This window comes from Pan troglodytes, chromosome 10 (assembly GCF_028858775.2).
Source record: "Pan troglodytes isolate AG18354 chromosome 10, NHGRI_mPanTro3-v2.0_pri, whole genome shotgun sequence".
Taxonomy (NCBI): domain Eukaryota; kingdom Metazoa; phylum Chordata; class Mammalia; order Primates; family Hominidae; genus Pan; species Pan troglodytes.
This window is the reverse complement of record NC_072408.2, coordinates 16,983,908-17,006,570: the sequence shown is the minus strand read 5'-3', so window position 1 is coordinate 17,006,570 and position 22,663 is coordinate 16,983,908. Positions and strand designations below refer to the sequence as shown.

Genomic DNA, 22,663 nt, shown 5'->3' with positions numbered 1-22,663 from the left:
CTTATTCAGAAAAAGTTTAGCCTTCTCGTGCTCCACAGGCAGACCTCTTCCCTTCCCTCCTTCTCCCCCATCACGTGTCTACCTTATATAGAAGGTTTAAGTGTTTAGCCAACTGGGACTAGTTTAGGTTGTGTGGTCTAACTCCAGCCAATGGGGAATGATACAGGAGCAGGGACTGCATTAGGAATAAAAACCCTTACTCTCCTTTGTTCAGTGTGCTCTTGCGATGGTGGCTGATGCAGGCAACACCTTTCTGCAGAAGTAAATTGCCTTGCTGAGAAATCCTTTGTCTCAATGCTGGTTCTTCTTTGTGGCACTGAGCACTTGTTTCTTTCTTTTTTTTTTTTTTTCTTTCAAGATTTATTGCAAAGAGCGAAAGAACAAAGCTTCCACAGTGTGGAAGGGGACCCGAGCAGGTTGCCTGGCACTGAGCACTTGTTTCTAACATTAAAAAGGCAAACCAGCTGGGCACAGTGGCTCACATCTATAATCCCAGCACTTTGGGAGGCCGAGGTGGGTGGATCACTTGAGGTTGGGAGTTCAAGACCAGCCTGGCCAACATGATGAAACCTCGTTTCTACTAAAAATTCAAAAATTAACCAGGCGCAATGGTGCACACCTGTAATTCCAGCTACTTGGGGGGCTGAGGCAGGAGAATTGCTTGAACCCAGGAGGCAGAGGTTGCAGTCAGCCGAGATTGTGTGACTACACTCCAGCCTGGGCGACAGAGTAAGACTAAATCTCAAAAAAAAAAAAAAAAAAAAAATGGCAAACCTTGGCTACACTTAGCACTCAATTAAAGTAACTTACCAGGTTTTACCTTAAAGTTAAAAATTGCTAGGCATTAGTGGAAACTACTGAAAATAGATTTACAAGCAAGGTATGTAAGAACAGTAAAATGTGTTTTTGTTTGCAAAAGGTTATAAGAAGGCATGGAAATGTAAACTTTGGCCTCGGGATAAAGGATTGTTTTGAGATAAAATAGGAAAAAGCTGAAGGTTCAAAGAAGTGGTGGAAGAATTGTGAAAATTAATTTTGCAGAAGAGGTTCTCTTTGTGAACATATTGGCTACATTCAAGAAGGATATTATATGATTTTTCTGTAAATTGAGCATTGAAATAAAATCATAACAAGGTTTTCCTATGGTGCTAATCTGCTCTTTGGCAAAATCTGTAAAGGGTTATAAAAGGTTTTTGCTTCTTTAAAATTTCTGAGTCATCATTTTGGCAAAATAAATAATTTATGGTAATCTGGAATTCTATTTCATATTATCAGTGTTTTAAATCTTGAACATATTTGACAGCCTTCCCAAAATCAAACTTCAGTCTCCAAGTTGGCTTCCCTGGCACCTGGCTTTTCAAATACTTCAGAGGGCCCCTACAGTGTCCAGAAAAATGAAGTAAACAGGATTATTTGACATGTTTAGGTACATGGGATTGCCAAAATGTTGTTCAATCTTTTTTAGGTTATATCTTGGTGAATAAAGATAATGTATGCTCTAAAATTGTATGGGATTTCTATAATTCTAATGTCTGAGTGTATGCTATCAGTCATAATTAAAGTTGTTATGTTAGGTTAATGTAAACCACGGAAATAACCAAACTTCTTTGTCAATTGTGTTTCTAAGTGTAACTACCCTGGACATTTTGCTATTCACAGACAATTGTTGTCTTGTTTTAATCCTTTTCAAAGATGGTTTATAATAAGCTATAGAACTTTGACAAGTGCTCTTAAATACAGATCTCTGATAACTTTAGAGATTGTGACATTGGAATAAAGAAAACTGTACAGGGGTCATGAAGAGCTGAAATGTTCACGAATGTCAAGCAAAACATGAGTTAACTAAATAAACTGAACTCAGAAAGCTGAAGCAACCTTTTTAACCTTTGCTTGGAATATTATTGATCCTTGTTTTGTTTTGCAGAGTCAACATTATTTTGAGTTATTTACGGCCTTTAATAATTAAATAAGGTGTATACTCCTGTAATCAAGACCTGGAGCATGTTTTTTTTCTCTCCGCCTGGTTCCTCTAGAATTTGGAAACTATCTGTGAGTGTTCTTAACTTACGGCAATATGGTTGTTTGCATCAGTGCAATAAGAATCCATTTTTCTTTTGCAACAGGACACAATTGGAGAAAGTGTTTATTTTACCAACACTTTAACTGGAAGGGTAAGCTTGCCTTTAAGAAGTCAATCTCGACTTGCAGAGCCAATAAAAGTCCAGTGGGGAAACTGGCCTCATACCCTTGCTTACTCAGTCCCTGTACAGGGTTCTTGACCTGTGGTCAGTAAAGAATGTCACTTTCTAACAGGTCTAGAAGCTCCAAGTTTATCCTGGGACCTTAAGAAGGGAGGATCACCCAACTCATAGGGTTTTGAGGATGCAAACCCATGACTGGGCTGGGCTTTAAAAGGTCTTATCTGAGATTCCTTGTGGAACAAATTTCCATCAAAGCCAATCCAAACGGCCTACATAGAAATAGTTATTCTTGCTGCACTTTATGCAAATAATCAGGCCAAGCATAAAACTAAAGTCTATTTTGGAAAAAACTCAGTCTTAGGGTGATTTTTTTTTTAACAAAAATGAGGACTGCAGAGAGAGAACTATATTTCAAAGCTTATACATTTGTTATTAAATTCTAAAATCACTAGTTGTTTTGAAGTTTTTGCTTACATTTTAGGCTAATCCTGCATGTTCTTGTGAAGCAACCAGCAATCTCTGGCTTCAGGTCAGAAAGAACAAGAGGGATGGGTAATGTAAAAATCTGGATCAATATTATAGTTTTGAGCAATTATCCTGCAAATCCTGCCAAGTGATGGGAATAAATAGGGTGCCCATCACCGGAAGGTTTCCTTTGTGGGAAAGTAAGACAAAGGGAGCTAACCAAAGCCAAGCAGCATGCACCCAAATCCTAGCAACATAACTGTAGCCACCAGTTAGCTGGGTATGTCACAAGACATTCTTTCCTCTCCCTTATTGGAGGAGGACTCAGTTCCTCACTTTCACCTTAGCATTTAACTTATGATAAGGAGTCCATGCAACTCCTCCGAGACATGTTTTTGTCCTAGACTCAATTCCAAGCTTCAGGTCAAAGCCCTAGGAAAGAAAACTGGATCTGAGGGATCCAGAGGCAGATGATAATGGAAGTTAAGAGGCAGAATGCAGGTGAGTGTGGCTGGTTCCTGCTGATTAAGGCAACCCCAAGCTTCCTGTTTCATGGATAAAGGCCACATTGATATCCATGGCATAAATGAGGTCTAGGGAACTCCAAGGCTACTGACAGTAGGTGGGAAAGAGACATAGGTTAGAGTGGACATTTCCTATTCTCTAGCCTCCCCTGCTTCAGGGGTGAAAGCCGCTTTGGCACTCTTGGCAGGACCTGCCAATGTCACCGGGACTCAGGGATGCAAAGATGGAAGAGGGAAAAAGGTTGCTTTTCCCTCTCTCCCTCACATACGCTGGCTATCTGCTAGGAAGAGAAGGGAGTCAGGGACACCTGCTCCCCTCTTTCTCAATGGCAAGCCATTCAACTTCAGTCTGTGCCCCTTTCAAATGCATCCTGGACCCCTGGGACTCCTTGAAAAATGCCTTCTTTTTCCTTTCTTCTCCTCTGTTCTCTCAGAGGAGAGACAGGTAATTGTGTCTCCATACTACGGGATACTCCTCACAGTTAGGTAATTGTGTCTCCATACTATGAGATACTCCTCTCAGTTAGGTAATTGTATCTCTGTGCTATGGGACACTCCCCTCAGATACATCCTCCAAAGTGGAAAAGGTTAATTTCCCAAACGTTAAACTAGTAGGCTTAGGATTGGGCTCTGGGGAAGGGATCCCAGGAGCCCAACATGCCCGCAAAAGGGTAAATATATTTTTTTTTTTACCAGTAGGGCTTTTCGCCTGCCTCTCCCTGTGCAAACTGATAAAAGACCTCGGAATTTTCAAGCCATTCTTACTCCTCCCCTTGTTTTGTTTCGTTTCGATATATGTTTTCTAATAATACGGTTTGTCTGTTCTTGCCTTCAGGCCTCAAACTCCAAATGGTCTTGCAACCGGAGCCTCCGACAATGGCTTCTTCTGCTGGGACCCCTTAGATAGGCCTCTGAGGGAGCTCTGACTGCCGTTTCCCCAAAACAGTGTCCCCTGTCAGCAGGAAGCAGTTAAATCAGTCTTCATCCTTATCCTTAATATAACGGCAGTTAGATGTACTTCTTTAGAGGGAGTAAATTTATCAATTCAGAGCAATTCATCCTCCTCTTTCCATCTTTGTTCACAGTTAATAGGCTATAAATTTTGATAATGTAGAATAAACTACAGAAAACTTCTTGAAGGAGTTAATTGCCTCATTTACATAGTGGACATAGCTGTTCCATTTATTATGAAATGTTTTAAATAAATTCTTACCAACATGCCAGGGGTTTGGTCTAGGTCCTGCTGCTCACCACACAGAACGCCAATCACTGAGATGAGTTTTGCCAGGAAAGAAGGCAATTGGGTGCAGTAGTCAAGGAGAGTGGGAGGTAAAGTTTCAAACCTGTCTCCTTGACAAACTAAAATTGGGGTTTACATACGAGGGAAGGCAGGAAAAAAATACTAGGAAGAAGTAAGAAAGCAATGGATGAGGGGTCTGGCATATGATTGGATGTGGTGATCTGATGAGTTTCTGTTCCTCACTTGAGGGTCAGTTTCCCGAGGAAGGATCTCAGATAAGACAAATGTGAGTTTCACTTTTGAGGACCAGGAGGGTCAATTTCTATGTTTATTCAAAAAAGTCATGAATATCAGTTCTATGAGGAAATTGGGCTGGTTTCAAAATGAGAGGAAAAGTAAACTTTATATAGAATTTCATTTAGAAAAATAAAGTAGTTGGATTAACTATGTTTGATAAAAAGGGAATGAATTATGGCATCACATGAAAAACAAGCCACATGGCAAATTCCTTCAAATAGTCATTTTATGCTTACAGCATTTTAGTACTTTATTGCCAGCTGTAAGTTTGATTTCTTTTTAATGAAAATTGAGAACACTTAATTTGGAGGAAATGCCATGAAAGAAATGGCATAACTATAGCGATGTGCCTGGTCTATTTTCCACCAAATGCTTAGAAGGAGTTAAAATCCAAGGAATAGAAAACGCGTATGATAGATGCAGTAGGCAGATAAGGGCGGGTCCCCAGAGAATCTCTGACCCACCCCAAAAGTGTTTACATCAGATGATTTTGTGCAGATGAGGGAAACTACCCAAGGCCTTGTCTGGTCATGCCCACAGTGGACTGGGGGCCTGCTTGCACATTGGGAGAATGGGGTAGAGACACCGAGAATTCAAAGCTTATGCAGGCAGGAGGAGCCTGGCCTCTTCAGCTTGTGTGTGTGATCGCCTGGTATTCAATCTGTGAGGTGGCACTGTTGGCAGGATGCCTCCCCTGGTTTTTTTTTTTTTTATACTGAGAGTTTTCTTTTGATAAATTCTGTTCTCCTCACTTTTCAATGGGTCCACGTGCCTAATTTTTCCTGGTCGTGTGACAAGAACCTGGATTTTAGCTGAACTAAGGAGCAAAAGATCCTGCATCACATACGCAGAAAAAGAGGCAGAATTAGATTACATTTAATCTTTAATATACTGAAAAAATAGGGTTTTGTGTTTTTCTGTTAAAAATAAAACCCACAGAAACGGAGAATCGCATGCTAGTTTCCAGGGGGTAGAGGGAAAGGGAAATGGGAAATTGCTGCTGAAAGCACAGAAAGTTTCATTTACGCAAGATGAATAAGTTCTAGAGATCTCTTCTACAACATAGTACCTACTATTAACAATTTAGTAATGCGCACTTTAAAATAATTGAGAGGCTGGACACGGTGGCTCATGCCAGTAATCCCAGCACTTTGGGAGGCTGAGGCGGGTGGATCACTTGAGGTCAGGAGTTCGAGACCAGCCTGGCCAACATGGTGAAACCTCGTCTCTACTAAAAATACAAAAATTAGCTGGGCATGGTGGTGCATGCCTGCAATCCCAGCTACTCAAGAGGCTGAGTCACAGAATCACTTAAACCTGGGAGGCGGAGGTTGCAGTGAGCCAAGATTGCACCACTGCACTCCAGCCTGGGCAACAGAGTGAGACTCTGTCTCAAAAAAAAAAAAAAAATTAAGAGACTGTATCTCGTGTTGTGTTCTGATAAAAATAAAAGCAGATAGACACAAAAGAACATAAGGACATATTTGGAGGTGATGGATACGTTTAGTACCTTAGCTGTGTGATGGCATCTCAAGTGTACACAAACTCACCAGAAAGTAAAAATTAAGTATGTGCAATATTTTGTATATCAATTTGACCTCAATAAAGCTTTAAAGAATAAAGACATATATTAAAAATAAAAACAATTATTGTAGTTTTTTCATTGAGAAGCATTACATTAAAATTTTATATTTGGATAGAAAAAGAAATAAATTTGTATTTCACTAAAGAAAAAGAATAGGCACTGTTAACATCCATACGTATTTCTTTCAATTCTTAATTTACATGCATGGATTTGCTTTTTTTTTTTTGCTTTGAATATTTGGCCACATGAATTTATTTTATTTTATTTGAATACATTTAAAGGGTACAAGCATAATTTTGTTACATGGATATATCACAGAGTGGAGAAGTCTGAGCTTTTAGTTTATCCATCACCTAAATATTGTACATTATACCCAGTAGGTAATTTCTCATTACCCACTCCCCACCAAACACTTCAGGCTATAATACACAGATGAAAAATTCAGAATTCCATGCTTCAAATATTATATTTGTACATATACTGCTTCTTTCCTTCCAATCTACCACATAGCACATATAGCTAAATAACATTCCTTTAAAGTTGTTTTATTCTATGCTATTTTAAATGCAAAAAAAATCAAACTATTAAATAACTATTAAAATAATTACTAATTTTTTATTTAGCTTTTATTGTCAATGCCATGGAAAAGACAAACCAGAAATCCAAGCATAGAGTAAAAGTTCTGTTCAGAAGTTGTCTTTATAGTCAATTCAGGATAAAATACTTTTCTCCTATTTAGATGATGTCTGTTAGCAGAAATTTTCTGTTAGAAACTTTACCTAAAAATCTTAAGTCTTTAAAATCTGGCTCTGCTTTAACATGCAAAGTATTTCTCCATTTTGTTGTATGTTTACACACCACTGGTTCCATTGTGCGTCAAGATCGCATCTCTCTGGCAAATGCCCTTAAATGTGGAGCTACAGTCTTCAGAATACACCCACTTTCCTGTGATAACGGCACAGCTCCTGTCATCGGTTGGTCCAATCACTGAAAACCTAAGAGACAAAGGACAGATTTTTCAGCATTTATCTTAAAATGATAGTAGTATCTTTTAAAGTTTTCTCCAGCCAAACTTTTATAGGTAATTCTTCAGCAGCCGAAGTTTTGCAGAGGTTTTAGAATGGAATTTTCATTGCTAATGCAGCCTCTTCTCCTCTTTCCTATCTTGGTAACAACACCATGCAAGCTCGAGCTACGCTAGAAGACATCCCAGCTTCTTCCTTACCTCTCAAACCTCTCATTATCTACACCTGCAAGACCTGAGTATTCTATGTCCAGATTATCTCTTCTATCCATTCACTTCTCCCAGCTTCTCAATTTAGACTCAAGCTACCATTCTCTGTCCCTTATCTCTAGCCATAGCCTTCGAACTGACCTCCATAATTTCAGTTTTGTCTCCTATCTATTAATTTTCCACATAGCAGCATAAATAATTTTTTATAGGTAAGTAGATGCCAAAATGAAAGTTTTCAATAGAAACTACATAGTGATAGGTATGCTATAACAATGTGAGTTGGGAGGCAGTCGCCCAAGATTTTGTTTAAGTCAAAGTAAAACCTATTAGGTGACTCTTAAATTCCTCATATAACTTCCACAGTATAAGGTTAGGATGATGTGCAATGTATAAATGGAATGCCTTTGAAGAGAGCTATTTTGTAAACTATTCTTTCCAGTTACTAATGATTATTTAAGAAAATACAGACTGAACACTGTTATAACCACCTGCATGTGTGTTGTTTTCCTTAAATGATAGGATAAAAGCTTTTAAAAGTGATATTTTACCTTTATAGTAATGCTGGTTTCCAAAAAAGTAAAAAATAATATTAATTATAATAAAAATTAGTAATAAATCTTACTTTTTTTCAAATATTGCATTAAAAGCAGGTCCAGGAAATGGATACGACTTCATCCTTTAGTTTTATGCTCACGAAGGATGATACTAAATGTAGAATAGATGTATCCAGGAGTAGATAAATATCTAAACTGAAATGAACTATGACTCCATGGCCTTTGCTCCGGACTTACCACATCTCAAGTGTTTTGGTAGTATGACTAGTAACTGAAAGCACAGAAGAAAATGTCTAAACGTGACCCTTCAGAATTTGAGAGCACTCTTACATGCAACACCTCATGCTGTTCACATAAGAACAATGTGAAGAAAGTATCGTGGATCTTTTTATACAGATAAAGAAGCAGGTATCAGGCTGGGAGTGGTGGCTCACACCTGTAATCTCAGCAGTTTGGGAGGCTGAGGTGGGTGATAGTTTGAGCTCAGGAGTTGGAGACCGGCATGGGCAACATGGCAAAACCCCGTCTCTACAAAGCATACAAAAAATTAGCCAGGTGTGATGGCACCACACCTGTAGTCCTAGCTACTCTGAGGCTGAAGTGGGAGAGTTGCTTGAGCCCAGAAGGTCAAATCTGCAGTAAGCCACGATCATGCCACTGCACTCCAGCCTGAGCCACAGAGCAAGGCTCTGCTGAAAAAGAAAGAAAGAAAGAAAGAATGAAACAAAGGAAGGAAGGAAGGGAGGGAGGGGGAGAGAGAGAGAAAGAAAAGAAAGAAAGAAAGAGAGAAAGAGAAAAGAAAAGAGAAAGAGAAAGAAAGAAAAAGAGAAAGAGAAAGAAAGAGAGAAGAAAAGAAAAAGAAATGGATATCAACAAGTTTAGTTGAATTTCTGAAGGGCAAAGTTTTTAAATTCATGTTTTCTGATTTCAACTCCAGACCTTTCTACACATTCCAGCTTTTATTTATAGGTGAATTTTGTCTTTGCTTTTACCACATGAGAAGTATTTGCATAAAATTATTTCAAATGAGATTTAAATCAGCTTAGAAATTTAAAAATTATTATGAATTTTGGACAATTAAACTGCCAGGTGACAAAATGAATACTTTCCATCCCATTTTTCAAAATTAGTGAATGTTAAAGAAGAGAGGAAGCAAAGAAAAAAAAGGAGGGGAGGAAGGAAAGGAAAGAGAGAGCTAAAAGGGAAAAAGGAGAAAAAAATGTAAAGATAAGGGAAAACAGAGAAAGAAGGAAAAAAAGAATGGAAAGGGAAGAAGTTTAATATAAAAATAATTCTATAAATAAACATTAGCACCCCTCCCTTACAAATAACTACTCACAATTCTGGAACTAAAAAGTGTTCATCTATCCACATCCATAGGTTTCCTTGGAATGTAACATATAGTCCAATCCAACCAAAATGTCCAGGTTTTAAACTGTTCTGTATGAACTCCTGCAGAAGAAATAGTGTATTTATTCATTCATTTGTTTAAAAAAATTTTGATGCCTTCTATAGTGTAAGTCTCTGTGCCGGCATTAATAAAATACATTTTCTCATATACATTAGCATTTTTTTCATGAACAATAGTGACTACATTGTGGCTAACACATGTTCAAAAGCAACGACAATAAACCTCCCAAGCTTCTTAGGCAGTGAACTTGCACCTAGCCATTTTCCCTTGTGCAGTTAGATCCTGTTTTTGATTTCTCACCAGCTCATCCGAATTTTGAATCACCAGTAAATGTGCGTGTAGCTGTGTACAATCACGTTGACTCTCTTTCCACGTTTTAAAAGAAGTTGAAAACCAGTAACATTTCCCTTCGTTCAACAGCCAGTCATTTGGGCACAAATAATTGTGTCCTAAAGGAAAATATAGGGGAAAATTAATTAAACTTTACAGCCAACAGGGAAGATAGAAATATTATCAAATGTGACTACGTAGGAAAATAGATTTTTCCAACTCTTTTTTTTTTTTTTTTTTTTGGTCAATAAAAAGGAGTTCAGACCAGGCGCGGTGGCTCACGCCTGTAATCCCAGCACTTTGGGAGGCTGAGGTGGGTGGATCACCTGAGGTCGGGAGTTCAAGACCAGCCTGACCAACATGAAGAAACCCCGTCTCTACTAAAAATACAAAATTAGCCAGGCATGGTGGCCCATGCCTGTAATCCCAGCTACTTGGGAGGCTGAGGCAGGAGAATCGCTTGAACCTGGGAGGTGGAGGTTGTGGTGAGCCGCGATCGAGACATTACACTCCAGCCTGGGCAACAAGAGCGAAACTCTGTCTCAAAAAAAAAAAAAAAAAAAAAAAAAAAAAAAAAAAAGCAGTTCTGTAAAATGAGAATAATTTACTAACCTGTGTATTTCCAGGAGTCGGGCAGGGTTTTGGATGATGGAGTAGGGGAGAACAAAGCCTGTGAATTCTGATCCCCATAATCAGAGGAAGCAAATTATAACATTTTTGACAGTTAATTACCAACTGAAAAAGTAAAAGCTTATTATGTAATTTCCTCCACTATCTGGTTCTAATTCCTTTGACATTTCAAGATTGTCTTTACAACCTGCACTTCATGTCTGTGAGATTACTTACTATTACTGATGCATTGGGTACTTATTCTCCTGTGCTTTTCGTTCATACTGTTCCCTTAGTCTTGAATAGCCTCCTCTTCCTTCTTTACCCGCTAACTTTTTCTTTAATATACAGTTATATTTCCACCTCAAAAAGGAAGCCTTGACCCAGTCAATTTCTGCTATCTGTAAGACTCAACACATAGATATCATAATTGATACCTTTGCTAAAGCAAAGGACAAATGGTTTACGTCCTATTCACTTGTAAAAATCTCCATATCCTCCACCTGATTGGAAGGTTTGTGAGGTGGGACTGTCATATTCGTCTTTGACTCTCTTATCATTTAGTACTTTGTATGTAATAAATGCTTATTGTTGAATGTTGAATGGTTGGATTAAATATTTTTAAGTTAAAACATGTCATATTTTCATTGTTAATATTTTAGTCTGTCAACTATGACCCTAAAATTGTATCAAAAAAATTACTTTTAGAAATTAAACTATGTGTCCAGCTAAGATTTAAAAAGTAACCTGAGCAGGTATAATTTGAAGAAGGTTATTATGACCTAAATTTAGATTCATGAAACTTCATATATATTCTTAACTCATGAATACATGCTGTATCAGGGCAAGAGTGGCCAATGCTGAAAAATTATAATTTAAAAAAAATTGAAAAGATTCAGGATAACTAAATTGTAATTTCAGTTGTACAAATACATAGTTGTTTGCTAAAAGGTATAAAATGACCTCTCATATACCTCCCAAGTTATGATTTGAGAGGGGATATTTATTCACTATTACTAGTGAGAATGTGCCACTTGGATGAAATAATTTTATTATGTAGATATTGACAGACTGGTCAATGAAGTACCACTGGAGTGCTGCCAAACACAATGAAAGTACTCCAAATGATGAGTGTAGCATTGTAAAACACCAGAAGATGCAAGATGTGGACACTAACTGTCCAAAAGAGTTATTGTAGGTAACTCAGATTTAAGTCCCATCTTCTAAAAGAAGAAGAAATACAGGATGAAAATTGAGAAAAACATTTATTGAGCAACTCTTTATATCAACTGCTCTATTAGATGTTTTAGATAATAATAACAACATACACATATAGCCATTGTCGTGGGCCAGGCAGGTTTCTAAGCACCTTATATACACTTAGTTTCTAAAATATCTTTGTAGAGTTAAATGACACCAGGAAGATATGAAAAGGAAAATTCAGAATATGAGAAATTGTGCCCAACCATGACCTACCTTTTGACAAATAAATGGCAAAAAAAAAAAAAATTAAAAGGAGGGGACAAGTGTCTATAAATTAAGACTCAAGAGGCATATTAACCAAATGCAATTAAAGTCTTTGATTATAATTCTAAGAAATCAAATGAAAAGGAAAAAAGACATTTTAATGCTGACTATTAGAGGATATTAAGAAGTTATTGCTAGCTTTGTTAGGAATTGCGGTAGACAGAATTCCAAAATGACCCCATAGGTCCAGCCTCTGGTGCACATGACCTGTGTAATTTCTTCATAACTATGGGTAAGACCTGTGAATATGACGAAATATCACTTGCATGATTAGGTTATATTAGATAGCAAGATGACGGGATTTTGAAAACAAAAGAAGAGTCCCCATCTGTTGATTTTGAGTTAATCTAAAGAAAGATTATCCCAACTAGGTCTGGCTTAATCAGATGTAAGTCCATGAAAGAGGGTTGAGGCCTCTCCTGAAGACAGAGATAACTCCTGTTGCCTTTAAAGAATTCAGCTTCCATGTTTCGAGAGGGTGTACAAGAGTGACACGTGGTAAAGAAATGCAGAGGCCTCCAGAAGCTTAGAGGAGTCATAGCTGAAAGCCAGAAGGAAAGCAGTAACCTGTACCCTACAACCACAAATAATTGTGCCAACACCATAAGAGAGAGCTTGGAAGAGGAACCTCAGCTCTCGAAAGATGGGTGGTCTGGCCAACATCTACACTGCATTCCCTGTGAGACCCTGAGCAGAGGACTTAATGAAACGTGCCCTGACTCCCAACTCGTGGGAACTGTGAGGTAACAAGTATATGTTGTAAAACTGCCAAGTGTGTGGTAATTTGTTATATATCAATCAAAAACAAATGCAGGAGTTATAGTGAGATTGTGATTGTGTTAAGCAAAACGAGCCTTTAGCTATAAGATTCACATATTGAAGTATTTAAATATTCAGTGGTATAATATCTAGTCACTACTTTAATATAATCTAGTTTGAGGGAGTGATGATGGTGGAGATACAGATGGAAAATATTGATTATGTATTGATAATTATTGGTGCTGTTTTAAAGGTACAAGAAGATTTATTATACAATTCTCTCTACTTTCATGTATATTTATATAATAAAAATTTAAGTATATAATAAAAAATAAAATCCTATTGAGTAGGTGTCATTATCACCCCCAATTTACAGATGAAGAAATTGAGGTACATAGGGATTATTTAACTTTATATATTGATATAGCATATAAATATCAGAACTGAAACTCTAACTCTGTTAGCTTAGTTCTATAGCCTATGTTCTTATCCACTGCACTATACTGCCTCCACACTGTATTACTGTATTAGAGTTCTCCATAGCCACAACCAATGGCATTTACATATATGTATATATGTGTGTATATATGTATGTATATACATATATACACACACACATATATATATACACATAGAGAGAGAGATTTAAGGTATTGTCTCATATAATTGTGGGGGCAGGCAAGTCCAAAACGCAAAGAATAGGCCAACAGGATGAAAACCCAGGAAAAATTAATATTATATCTTCAGTCTGAAGGAAGTCTGGAGGTCAAAATTCCTCTTCCTTTGGGGACCTCAGCAGTTTTTCTAAGACTTTCAATTGATTGGATAAGATCCACCCACTTTATGGAGGATAATCCATTTCACTCAAAATCTACAAATGCAAAATCCAATTTCATCTAAAAAAGATCTTCCCAGTGACATCTAGACTGGTATTTGACAAACTGCCTAGGTATGGTGGCCTAGCCAAGTTGACACAGAAAATTAATCATCACAGTTTGTTTAATCTACATGAAATATTCTGTGACACAGTTATTATTATAATATCCTCATTTGAAAGTTTAAAAAACTATGTTTAATTTGCCTAAATTCATGTGAACAGTTGGCTGAAATCTCTTGATTCAAACATAGGTCTATCTCAAGCCCACACTCTTCGCACTACAGCCTACAGCCATTACATGTCACACCTGTCAGTGGATGCTCGATAAATATTTGGCAAGTTAGGTATGGCAGGAAATCCACTATCATCCTGTTGTTGACTCACTAAAACCCTATTTTTTTTCCTCCTAGAAATCACCACAATTGTCCTGCCTTTCAACCATTTGATACACAGCAATGGCACTGAGGAAGAGGATGTCCTTTTCAGCCCCATACCTTTCTCCCCCAGTGCTGTTGGCTTACTGTGTAACATGGGTGAACGCCAGGAAGAGGGAAGTCAAAACTAAATTTACCCCTAAGAGTAGCACGTAACAAACAAAAAGAGTATTACCTGATAGACTGCTGATGTTTACATTGTGGGAGAAATCCATTTTTTTATCTGTACTCAGTGCAAAGAAAAGATATGAGAAACATTTAAAAATTAATAGCAATCTAGGTACATGAGAATAAAGTACCAGCAGAAAATGAAGGCATACTAATAAAAATTGTGAGTTTCTCTTCTCCTATGCATCCACTCCTCTTCTTCCCCAGATTTAACTACGTTTCGCCATATCTGTTTTTACTCCTTTAAGTGCAAATCACAATTCTATTTTTTAATTTTTATTATTTTTATTTATTTTTTTGAGACGGAGTCTCACTCTGTTGCCCAGGCTGCAGTGCAGTGGCGCAATCTCGCCTCACTGCAAGCTCCGACTCCCAGGTTCACGCCATTCTCCTACCTCAGCCTCCCGAGCATATGGGACTACAGGCGCACACCACCACGTCCAGCTAATTTTTTGTATTTTTAGTAGAGGTGGGGTTTCATGATATTAGCCAGGATGGTCTCGATCTCCTGACCTCGTGATCCGCCCGCCTCGGCTTCCAAAAGTGCTGGGATTACAGGTGTGAGCCACCATGCCTGGCCTGCAATTCTAAATATTATGTGAGATCTTAGACTTCATGTATGATGTTACATTTTTGTATACTATTTTTTTCACTGGACTTTTTAATTGACATTCTTTTTTCTTTTTTTTTTTTTTCATTTTTATTACTATTCTTAACTTTTTTTTTTTTTTTGACACAGGGTCTGGCTTTGTCACCTAAGCTGAAGTGCAGTGGGCCATCACGGCTCACTGCAACATCTGGCTCCTGAGCTCAAGCCATCCTCTTGCCTCAGCTTCCCAAGTAGCTGGGAGTACAGGCGCACACTTCCACACCCAGCTAATTTTTGTGTATTTTTTTTATTAGGGACGGGGTTTCGCCGTGTTGCCCAAACTGGTCTGGAACTCCTGGGCTCAAGCGCTCCACCTGCCTCGGCCTCACAAAGTGCTGGGATTACAGGCATGAGCTCCAACGCCTAGTCTTGATCTTATTTTCCCTTGTTGCAGACCAAAAAAAAAAAAAAAAAAAAAAACTCTTTTGACCATATCATCAAGTTCCTTCAGCTTCCTAGTTGCATTATTTGTAGTTTGTTTTCATATAGACAGAATTAATTGCTAGCTAGGAAAACAGAATAGCTGTTAATTTGAAAAGTCTTTTAATTATATTCTTGGGCTAGCTTCATTCTATCCAAAGTTAGCCACCCACCTCCCACATTCTTTTTTGCTGTTGTTATTCCAAAAGAATGAATGGAAAAAATATTTACTTGATTACTCTTGTTTTAAATCTAAGTTAAAATCAAGATTGCTCGTAACTTTGAAGGCATTGCTCCAGTAGAATCTTTTTACGTGCGTTTAAAAATCTGATGCTAATTTGCTTTGGGAGAAAACTAATTATTTATGTAAACCCTTTAGGATTATATTTTTACTCATGGTGATCTGAAATTATCTATCTATCTACCTATATCTATCTATCTATCTATATCTATCTAATCTATCATCTCTTTCTATGTATTATCTGTTTTTATATTCTGTTCCGAACTTAGTGGGTTCTTGTAAGCTGAAAACTCATGTTTTTTGGTTTTGCTTTTACTCTTGAGAAATGGTTTATATTACTTTTTTCATTATTTCATATGTACTTTTTTTCACCTATTTTCTTCTTCTGGAAGCTTGTTAAAAGAGCTATTGACCTTTCTGGATAAACAGGCATTTTTTGATTTTCCATCTCAGATATCCTCTTATATTTATTTATGTTTTTTTTTTTCTGACATTTTGCTCTGTGCTCTGGGATATTTGGTTAGCTACCATGACTTTTCAGAAGAAATGGCACAAGAAATAGCCAAGCTATGTAGTAGACCTACACACTACTCCCCTCTCTCACTCCAAAACCAAAACAAGTGGGTATACACCTTATTGCACCGACCACCAGTCCATAAATCAGGAGCTCTACCTAGCTTTATCTACATATCTCGCTGTTTTAGAGAGTTCTTCTCTCTCTCTTTTTTTTTTTTTTTTTTGCATGATACAGGGGCAAAATCCACTGTGTAAATAGACCGACAGATTGACAAGACACCAATCAAAAAGAGCATGGCTTAGAAAGTCTTTCACTTAATTAGTTTGCTTCATATTTTTGGCTTTCAAAAGTTATTTTTAAATTTAATTGGTAATAAGCATTGTATGTATTAAAGAATTACCTTGTTTTAGACCTCCATTTACCCTCTGACTCTCCTCTCTGAAATGGAGCCCTGCCTTAGCTTAACCATGATGAACAGCTTTCATCTACACTGCAGCTGTCTTTTATGCTTTATTTGAACTAAGGTTCTCCCCATTGATTTATCCAATAGCATTATGCTATCCACTTTTCATTTTCTTTAAAATTTTCTCCCCTTTCCATTCTATGTGCTTTGATTAATTTACTCTATTTTGTTATCTTTTCTTCTTCTATGGATAGATTATTGGGAGAGAGGAGATATAAATATTTATGGTCAATACTCCATTTTGACTGGAAGCCATGAAGAATATTTTAAACTGGTCAAAATCCAAGGACAAATTTTACAGAAACACACATATTGTAATTGTTGCTAATTTATTAGAATAAAAAATATGGCTAGAAAAAAATATTTTTACTACTAGTAATTCATCAACATGTCAAATTTCATTGATTTCTTCTCAATAGCGTTTTTCTTTAAAAGAATAATTATTGCATTATTTATGTCATTTTACCATTTATATTTTATTTGAAGAGAAAACTGATTTACAAGAGAGCAGAGTGGCCTGTAAAGGTCATACTCAGTGTCTAAAAAGAAATTATCTCCTGAATTTTAGGAACATTTTTAAAGCCATAGTAATTACTACAGTGGATTCAACTTCTTAGAATTACTGGTTAACAGAAAGCAATACCTACTTAGATAGATTCATAACGACTAAAAATAGTCGTTTAACATTGAATGTTAAATAAGTGGACATTTTCAGGTAATTAGTAATTGATTTCAATGTTGCATTGAACAAATTTGAGGTATATCATTGATATTTAGAGAAAAAATACATTAAGTAGGATATATATTTGGTCTGAGAAAAGTCTGATATTTTCCCTTGTTGTATTGGGAAAAACACAAAATTGCCCAATTGCCCAATACAAATATGGATCCTTTATTAAGAAGTAAAGGATCTTCTACGCTACAGAAGTTGCTTTAGGACTCACCTATTTTTAGAAATCTCATCTCAAAAGCCCCCAAAATCTATTTCCTGTCATGTTATATGTAAAACACTACTCATTTTAGCTCACAGCCTTAAAAGCAAGACAGAAAAATCAAAGATAATGAATTTCTTTGGTTGTTCAAATAGAATAGCTACAGTATACACATATAAGTACCACTTCAGGAAGAAAAAAGTCTGGAAGTCTACCTAAAATGGTTTTCAGATGGGTCTTAATATATATATATATATATACTTAAATAATGATCTCACAAAGTGATACCAATGAGCACATACTCTTTTAGTAAAGATACATTACTTTTTTAATTATAAGATAATAAAGTCAACCTCTATTGGGGGTTCTTTATAAGAAAAGATGCGGAATAAATACCAAGCTTGCATTTGAGCATTTAATTTTTTAAATTTAATATAATTTTATAATATGACATATGCCAGTTTTGGACTACAGTGTAGAGTTTATCTTGGCATTAAGGGGAATGAAGGATCAACATTTATCTTCTGAAAATGTTCAAATAAATAAAAATTTACTACTCACGCCAGAACTTCAGGTCAATCACTGTCATAATGAAAATAAGGATCACAATGCATCCAAATATGAGCAGAAGACAATAATATTGTGGATATAGGGAGAAATCTGAAATGTTGAATTTTAGAATTCTAGTGATTATTCACTTTATAAATATTTTTCTGTTTCATTTTTATTACAGAGACAACTCATGTTCATTTTAGATATGTCATTAGAATTTATGATTAAATGAAAATTTAAAAATAAAAAGTCTAGAATCCCAAACCAAGGAGATACTACTATTATTAAACGTTTTGGATTGTACTGACATAGACTTGTTAATTATTTGGTGGTGTTTTTGAGGACCTAAAAATGATGTCTTAAATTCCATATAAATTATACATACAAATACATATTATATATATTATATATGATATAAATATTTGTTATAACATATTATATAAAATATAAATATATACAATGTAAACATATATATTATTCTATACATGTAAATTATATAGAAAGAATAATATATAAAATGTATATATCTATGTCAGGCACAATTACGTGTTTTATTCAATTTAGCAACTCACTGCTAAGAAATAAAAGAGGGAAAGAAATATTTATTAAAATTCTATTATATACCAGTCACTGTACTGGAAATATCCACATTTTATTTCACCTTACACCTGTAATATATTATATTTTTCTGGGTTTGACTCTTTAGACAGGAGTCAGTTTCAGCTTAGATAGTATTAGATCTCCAATTAATGATGCTTATATGACATCTATGCTATAGTATTTCATCGCATTAGAGTTGGCAAGAATAGTTTCCTTATAAAGGAATAAACAAGTAATCTCTAGAGAGGTTAAACAGGGGCATGTATAATAATCCTCTTTCAATTTTATCTACTTTTTTCCACATATTAGCACTTTTGAATAAATTGGATGTATACACTTTTTTCACAAAACTATGACAGGTTCCTTTTATATGCAGACATCATATAATTAATATCTCAATCTACAATCATTTTAGTCAGTTTGCCAGGCTAGTGGCCAAAGAGAAAGCAAAGTAATTTGAGATACTCTGATAATTATTCCCTATTTTTTATTATTTTATCTGTAAACAAACATTTAATTTCATCACCTTGGTTGTACATTTCACAAATAATTTGTCTTCTAAGTCATAATAAAAGTGCTGTTTCTCAAATCTAATTTCTGTGTGGATGCTTTACTTCAATAGGTTTTATGGATTTACTGCATTTGATTAGATCTATAGTATATACTTAGAGAATTTACTGTATGTAGTGTACCTTTTGAAATTTACTCCTCAATTGTCTGTATTACTAAGTCCAAAATAATTTTCTTTCTTTTTCTTCCCTGTAGATATTTCTGCTGTTCAAGCAAATATGGAAAGACTTCTACTTAATTGAAAATCATCAAAATACATTTCTGCAATTTTATGAGAAAATACCAATCAAGGGTATATGGATCTGTACTTAACAAGTGTTCTTTCCATACATGCCAGGGAGGGAGACTTTAAACTTCTTGCCAAATAAGATTTATAAAAAACCGAACAATAGACCAAAAATTAATATTTTCATGTAAGCCATGATTTACATACTATATCAAGCCAGGTGAACAGAGAGCTGAGTACCTGAAGTGCAGTATGCTGGCCTATCCTAGCACTGCTTGGCTAGATGCCATTGGCTTACACGGGGCTATATGAAGAAACTGTCTTACAAAATCTGCTAGTGCTACTATTGCAAGAACACTAATTGTATTATTTTATGTGCTTCATGAGAACTCAGGAAAATATTTTTTCTGATTTAGGATCAAGATTAATTATATCAATCTTAAGGAATAGGTGTAACTTTATCTTATACACAATGTGAACTGAACAACTGGTAAGAATTCCCTTAGGTCAGTAATAACAAGGAAGCTTGGAAGCAAATGTATAGCAAGCACAAACATGCCTACAGTAATTTTTCTGGCCCAATTTATTTTCCCAGCCCTATCCTTCCTTCATTCATAATTTAAATGGATATTATCTTATATTTTATGTATCAATACTCAGATTTTAAGTCTCTGTACACATTTGTATATTAAAAAGTAGTTTATAGATTAAAAAATAGTAAATTTAGTTTAACATCCACATAAAAGCATCATCAGGTAGATTTTTCTTATTATATATCAAAGTATTGAGATTTAAGAAGGCTAAAAGCTTCTGCCCAGAGCCATACATTTAGTCTGTGGGCTTTAGGGTCTGAATATTTTTTTTTTGTTTTTTTATATATGGAGTCTTGCTCTGTCACTCAGGCTGGAGTGCAGTGGCATGATCTCAGCTGACTGCAACCTCCGTCTGCCGGGTTCAAGCGATTCTCCTGCCTCAGCCTCCCAAGTAGTTGGGATTACAGGCACACGCCACCATACCCAGCTAATTTTTTTTGTATTTTTAGTAGAGACGGGGTTTCACCATGCTGGCCAGGCTGGTCTCAAATTCCTGACCTCAGGTGACCCGCCCACCTCTGCATCCCAAAGTGCTGGGATTACAGGCATGAGCCACCGTGCCTGGTCTGCCTCAGTCAATTTAACACCAATGGTACTAGTTTTTGCTGCATGGAAGTAAGTTACTATTGAAAAAGTAAACATTTGTTTCATGATATTGAAACACAAAAAAGATCCTGAGTCTTCAGATAATAAGAAAAGTGTCATTTTGTGGGGGCAGGGGGTGCAGGGGAAGTTTGCATTTGCTAGATATAAAATGTGATTGTACACGAGAATGTTCAATACATATGGCAGAACTGCCACTGTGACTGGTAATTCTGAATTTCTGGCCTATGTCATCTTAACTTAGGTCTTTGCTATTTCAACAAGATTGTTTTCAAAATTCCTGAAAAAGCAAACAAAGCCAACCACAGAGCAGCCCTAAGGAGCAAAGATTAATGTTTTTTTGGTTTTTTTTCTCTCTTCTCGCATTCCCAGTGGATTGTTCTACCAATCCTATAGGGCTTTTATGAAGATTAAAAATATTATATATGTATAAGCATAAATATATATATAAGCATATATATATGCTTTAAGTTTATATAAACTTTAAGTTTTGTAGGAGGAAGTTTCTGTAAAAACACAATTTTTCAGCCTTTTCTTCGAAAGTTATGTTCTTATGCTACAACACACAGGATTACACATCGTCATATTCGCATTTCTCTTACCTCATGGCTCTGAAAATGCAGACTTTTTATTGTTGATGCTTTCATGAATCTAAATAATCTAACAGACAATTTATGACCATTTTTATATTCCTTATTATGATCAATTTTAAGATGTTAAAAATATTCTAAGATAATTCTCTTCCTAGAAGAATAATGAAATTTTAAATGCGGTGATGGGGAGCAGTATTCCTACCTTTAAATTTCTGCTTCGATTTACAACGATTCTTGAAACTCAGCGTCATATACCCATCTTCATTCTCCATCTCTTCAAATGTCTAATGTCTTATTATCCAGAAAATAGTACAAAGAAAATGGAAACTAATCTCAACCTTGGATATGTCTCTTTGGCACAAGGTACTAAAAGAAAACTAAAAGGAAGGCCAAAAATAGTCAAAATTTACTCAGACACAGATGTCTAAAACCACACAGGATGTGTTGGTAAATGAAAATGGATATAAGCTTGTTAATATCTGGCTACAATTCTGTGAATTTCAAGGTAAAGGTAGCTAGTGTGTTCCACTGTTTTCAACAAATGGACTTGTGTGTTCCTGCCACTTGTGTGCGGTGTATTAGAAACATAATTCCTTCCTTCATGTCTTTTATAATAAAGTAAGAGAAAAAATAAAATAAAACAAATAATCTCTAAACAAACAAAACAAATGTCTAGGTAAATAAAAATTCAAATTAAAAAAGTTAAAATAGCAATTTTGTTATTTGGGACATATTTGACTAGTAGAGTCCAAATAACAATGGTTAGATGGGACAAAAATAGGAAAATAAAAGATCAGCAAGTCTCAAGTTAGTGAAAATCGGAATCACTTGCAAAGAATTTAACTTTTTAAACTTTTTTGTTTGTTTGTTTGTTTTTCAGAAAACGCCAGGCAGATTTTCCTTCAGTAGGTGTGGCAGTTTATTTTGTGTCAACTTGGCTGAGTCACAGAGAGTCCAGATAGTTGATCAGACATCATTCTGCTTATTTCTGTGAGGGTGTTTTTGGATGGGATTCATATTTAAATAGGTGACCTTTGAGTAAGGCAGATTTGCCTCCTCTGTAATGTGACTGGGCCTTATTGAGTCAGTTGGAGCCTTGAATAGAACAAAAAGACTTGTCTTCCCTGAGTGAGAGAGAATTCTCCAGCAATGGCCTTCAGACTTTATCTGCGGCATTAGCTCCTCCTGATTCTACAGACGGTGGACTTTGCATTTGAATTGAGCCTTCCTAGGTACCCAGTCTGTCCATGCTCATTTGCAGAATTTTGACTTACCAGCCTCCATAATCACATTCCTTATTTTATATATATTTCACTTAACACGCACACACACACACACACACGCTAATGGTTCTGTTTCTGCTACGTGGCCACTCAATATCAATCCATTGATTTAACACCGAGTGTCTGGGGAAAGTGGCTGACTGTTTCCCACAGCACATGTTGTGTTCACCTGATTATTGAGTCTCCTCCTCAACACTGGATGTCAC

The 22,663-nt window shown here is 36.1% G+C and overlaps 1 protein-coding gene across 1 annotated transcript; it reads right to left on the bottom strand.

Annotated features, from left to right (window-relative positions):
* Positions 1–5,594: 5,594 nt before the first annotated feature.
* Positions 5,595–21,565, bottom strand: KLRF2 (killer cell lectin like receptor F2). The gene is made up of 6 exons (XM_016922956.4): positions 21,377–21,565; positions 17,999–18,097; positions 14,223–14,270; positions 9,812–9,960; positions 9,440–9,552; positions 5,595–7,307 (listed from the first exon to the last, which is right to left on the bottom strand). The coding sequence occupies exons 1-6, from the start codon at positions 21,444–21,446 to the stop codon at positions 7,163–7,165; spliced, it is 624 nt and encodes a 207-aa protein (XP_016778445.2). The 5' UTR covers positions 21,447–21,565; the 3' UTR covers positions 5,595–7,162.
* Between the last annotated feature and the right edge of the window lie 1,098 nt (positions 21,566–22,663).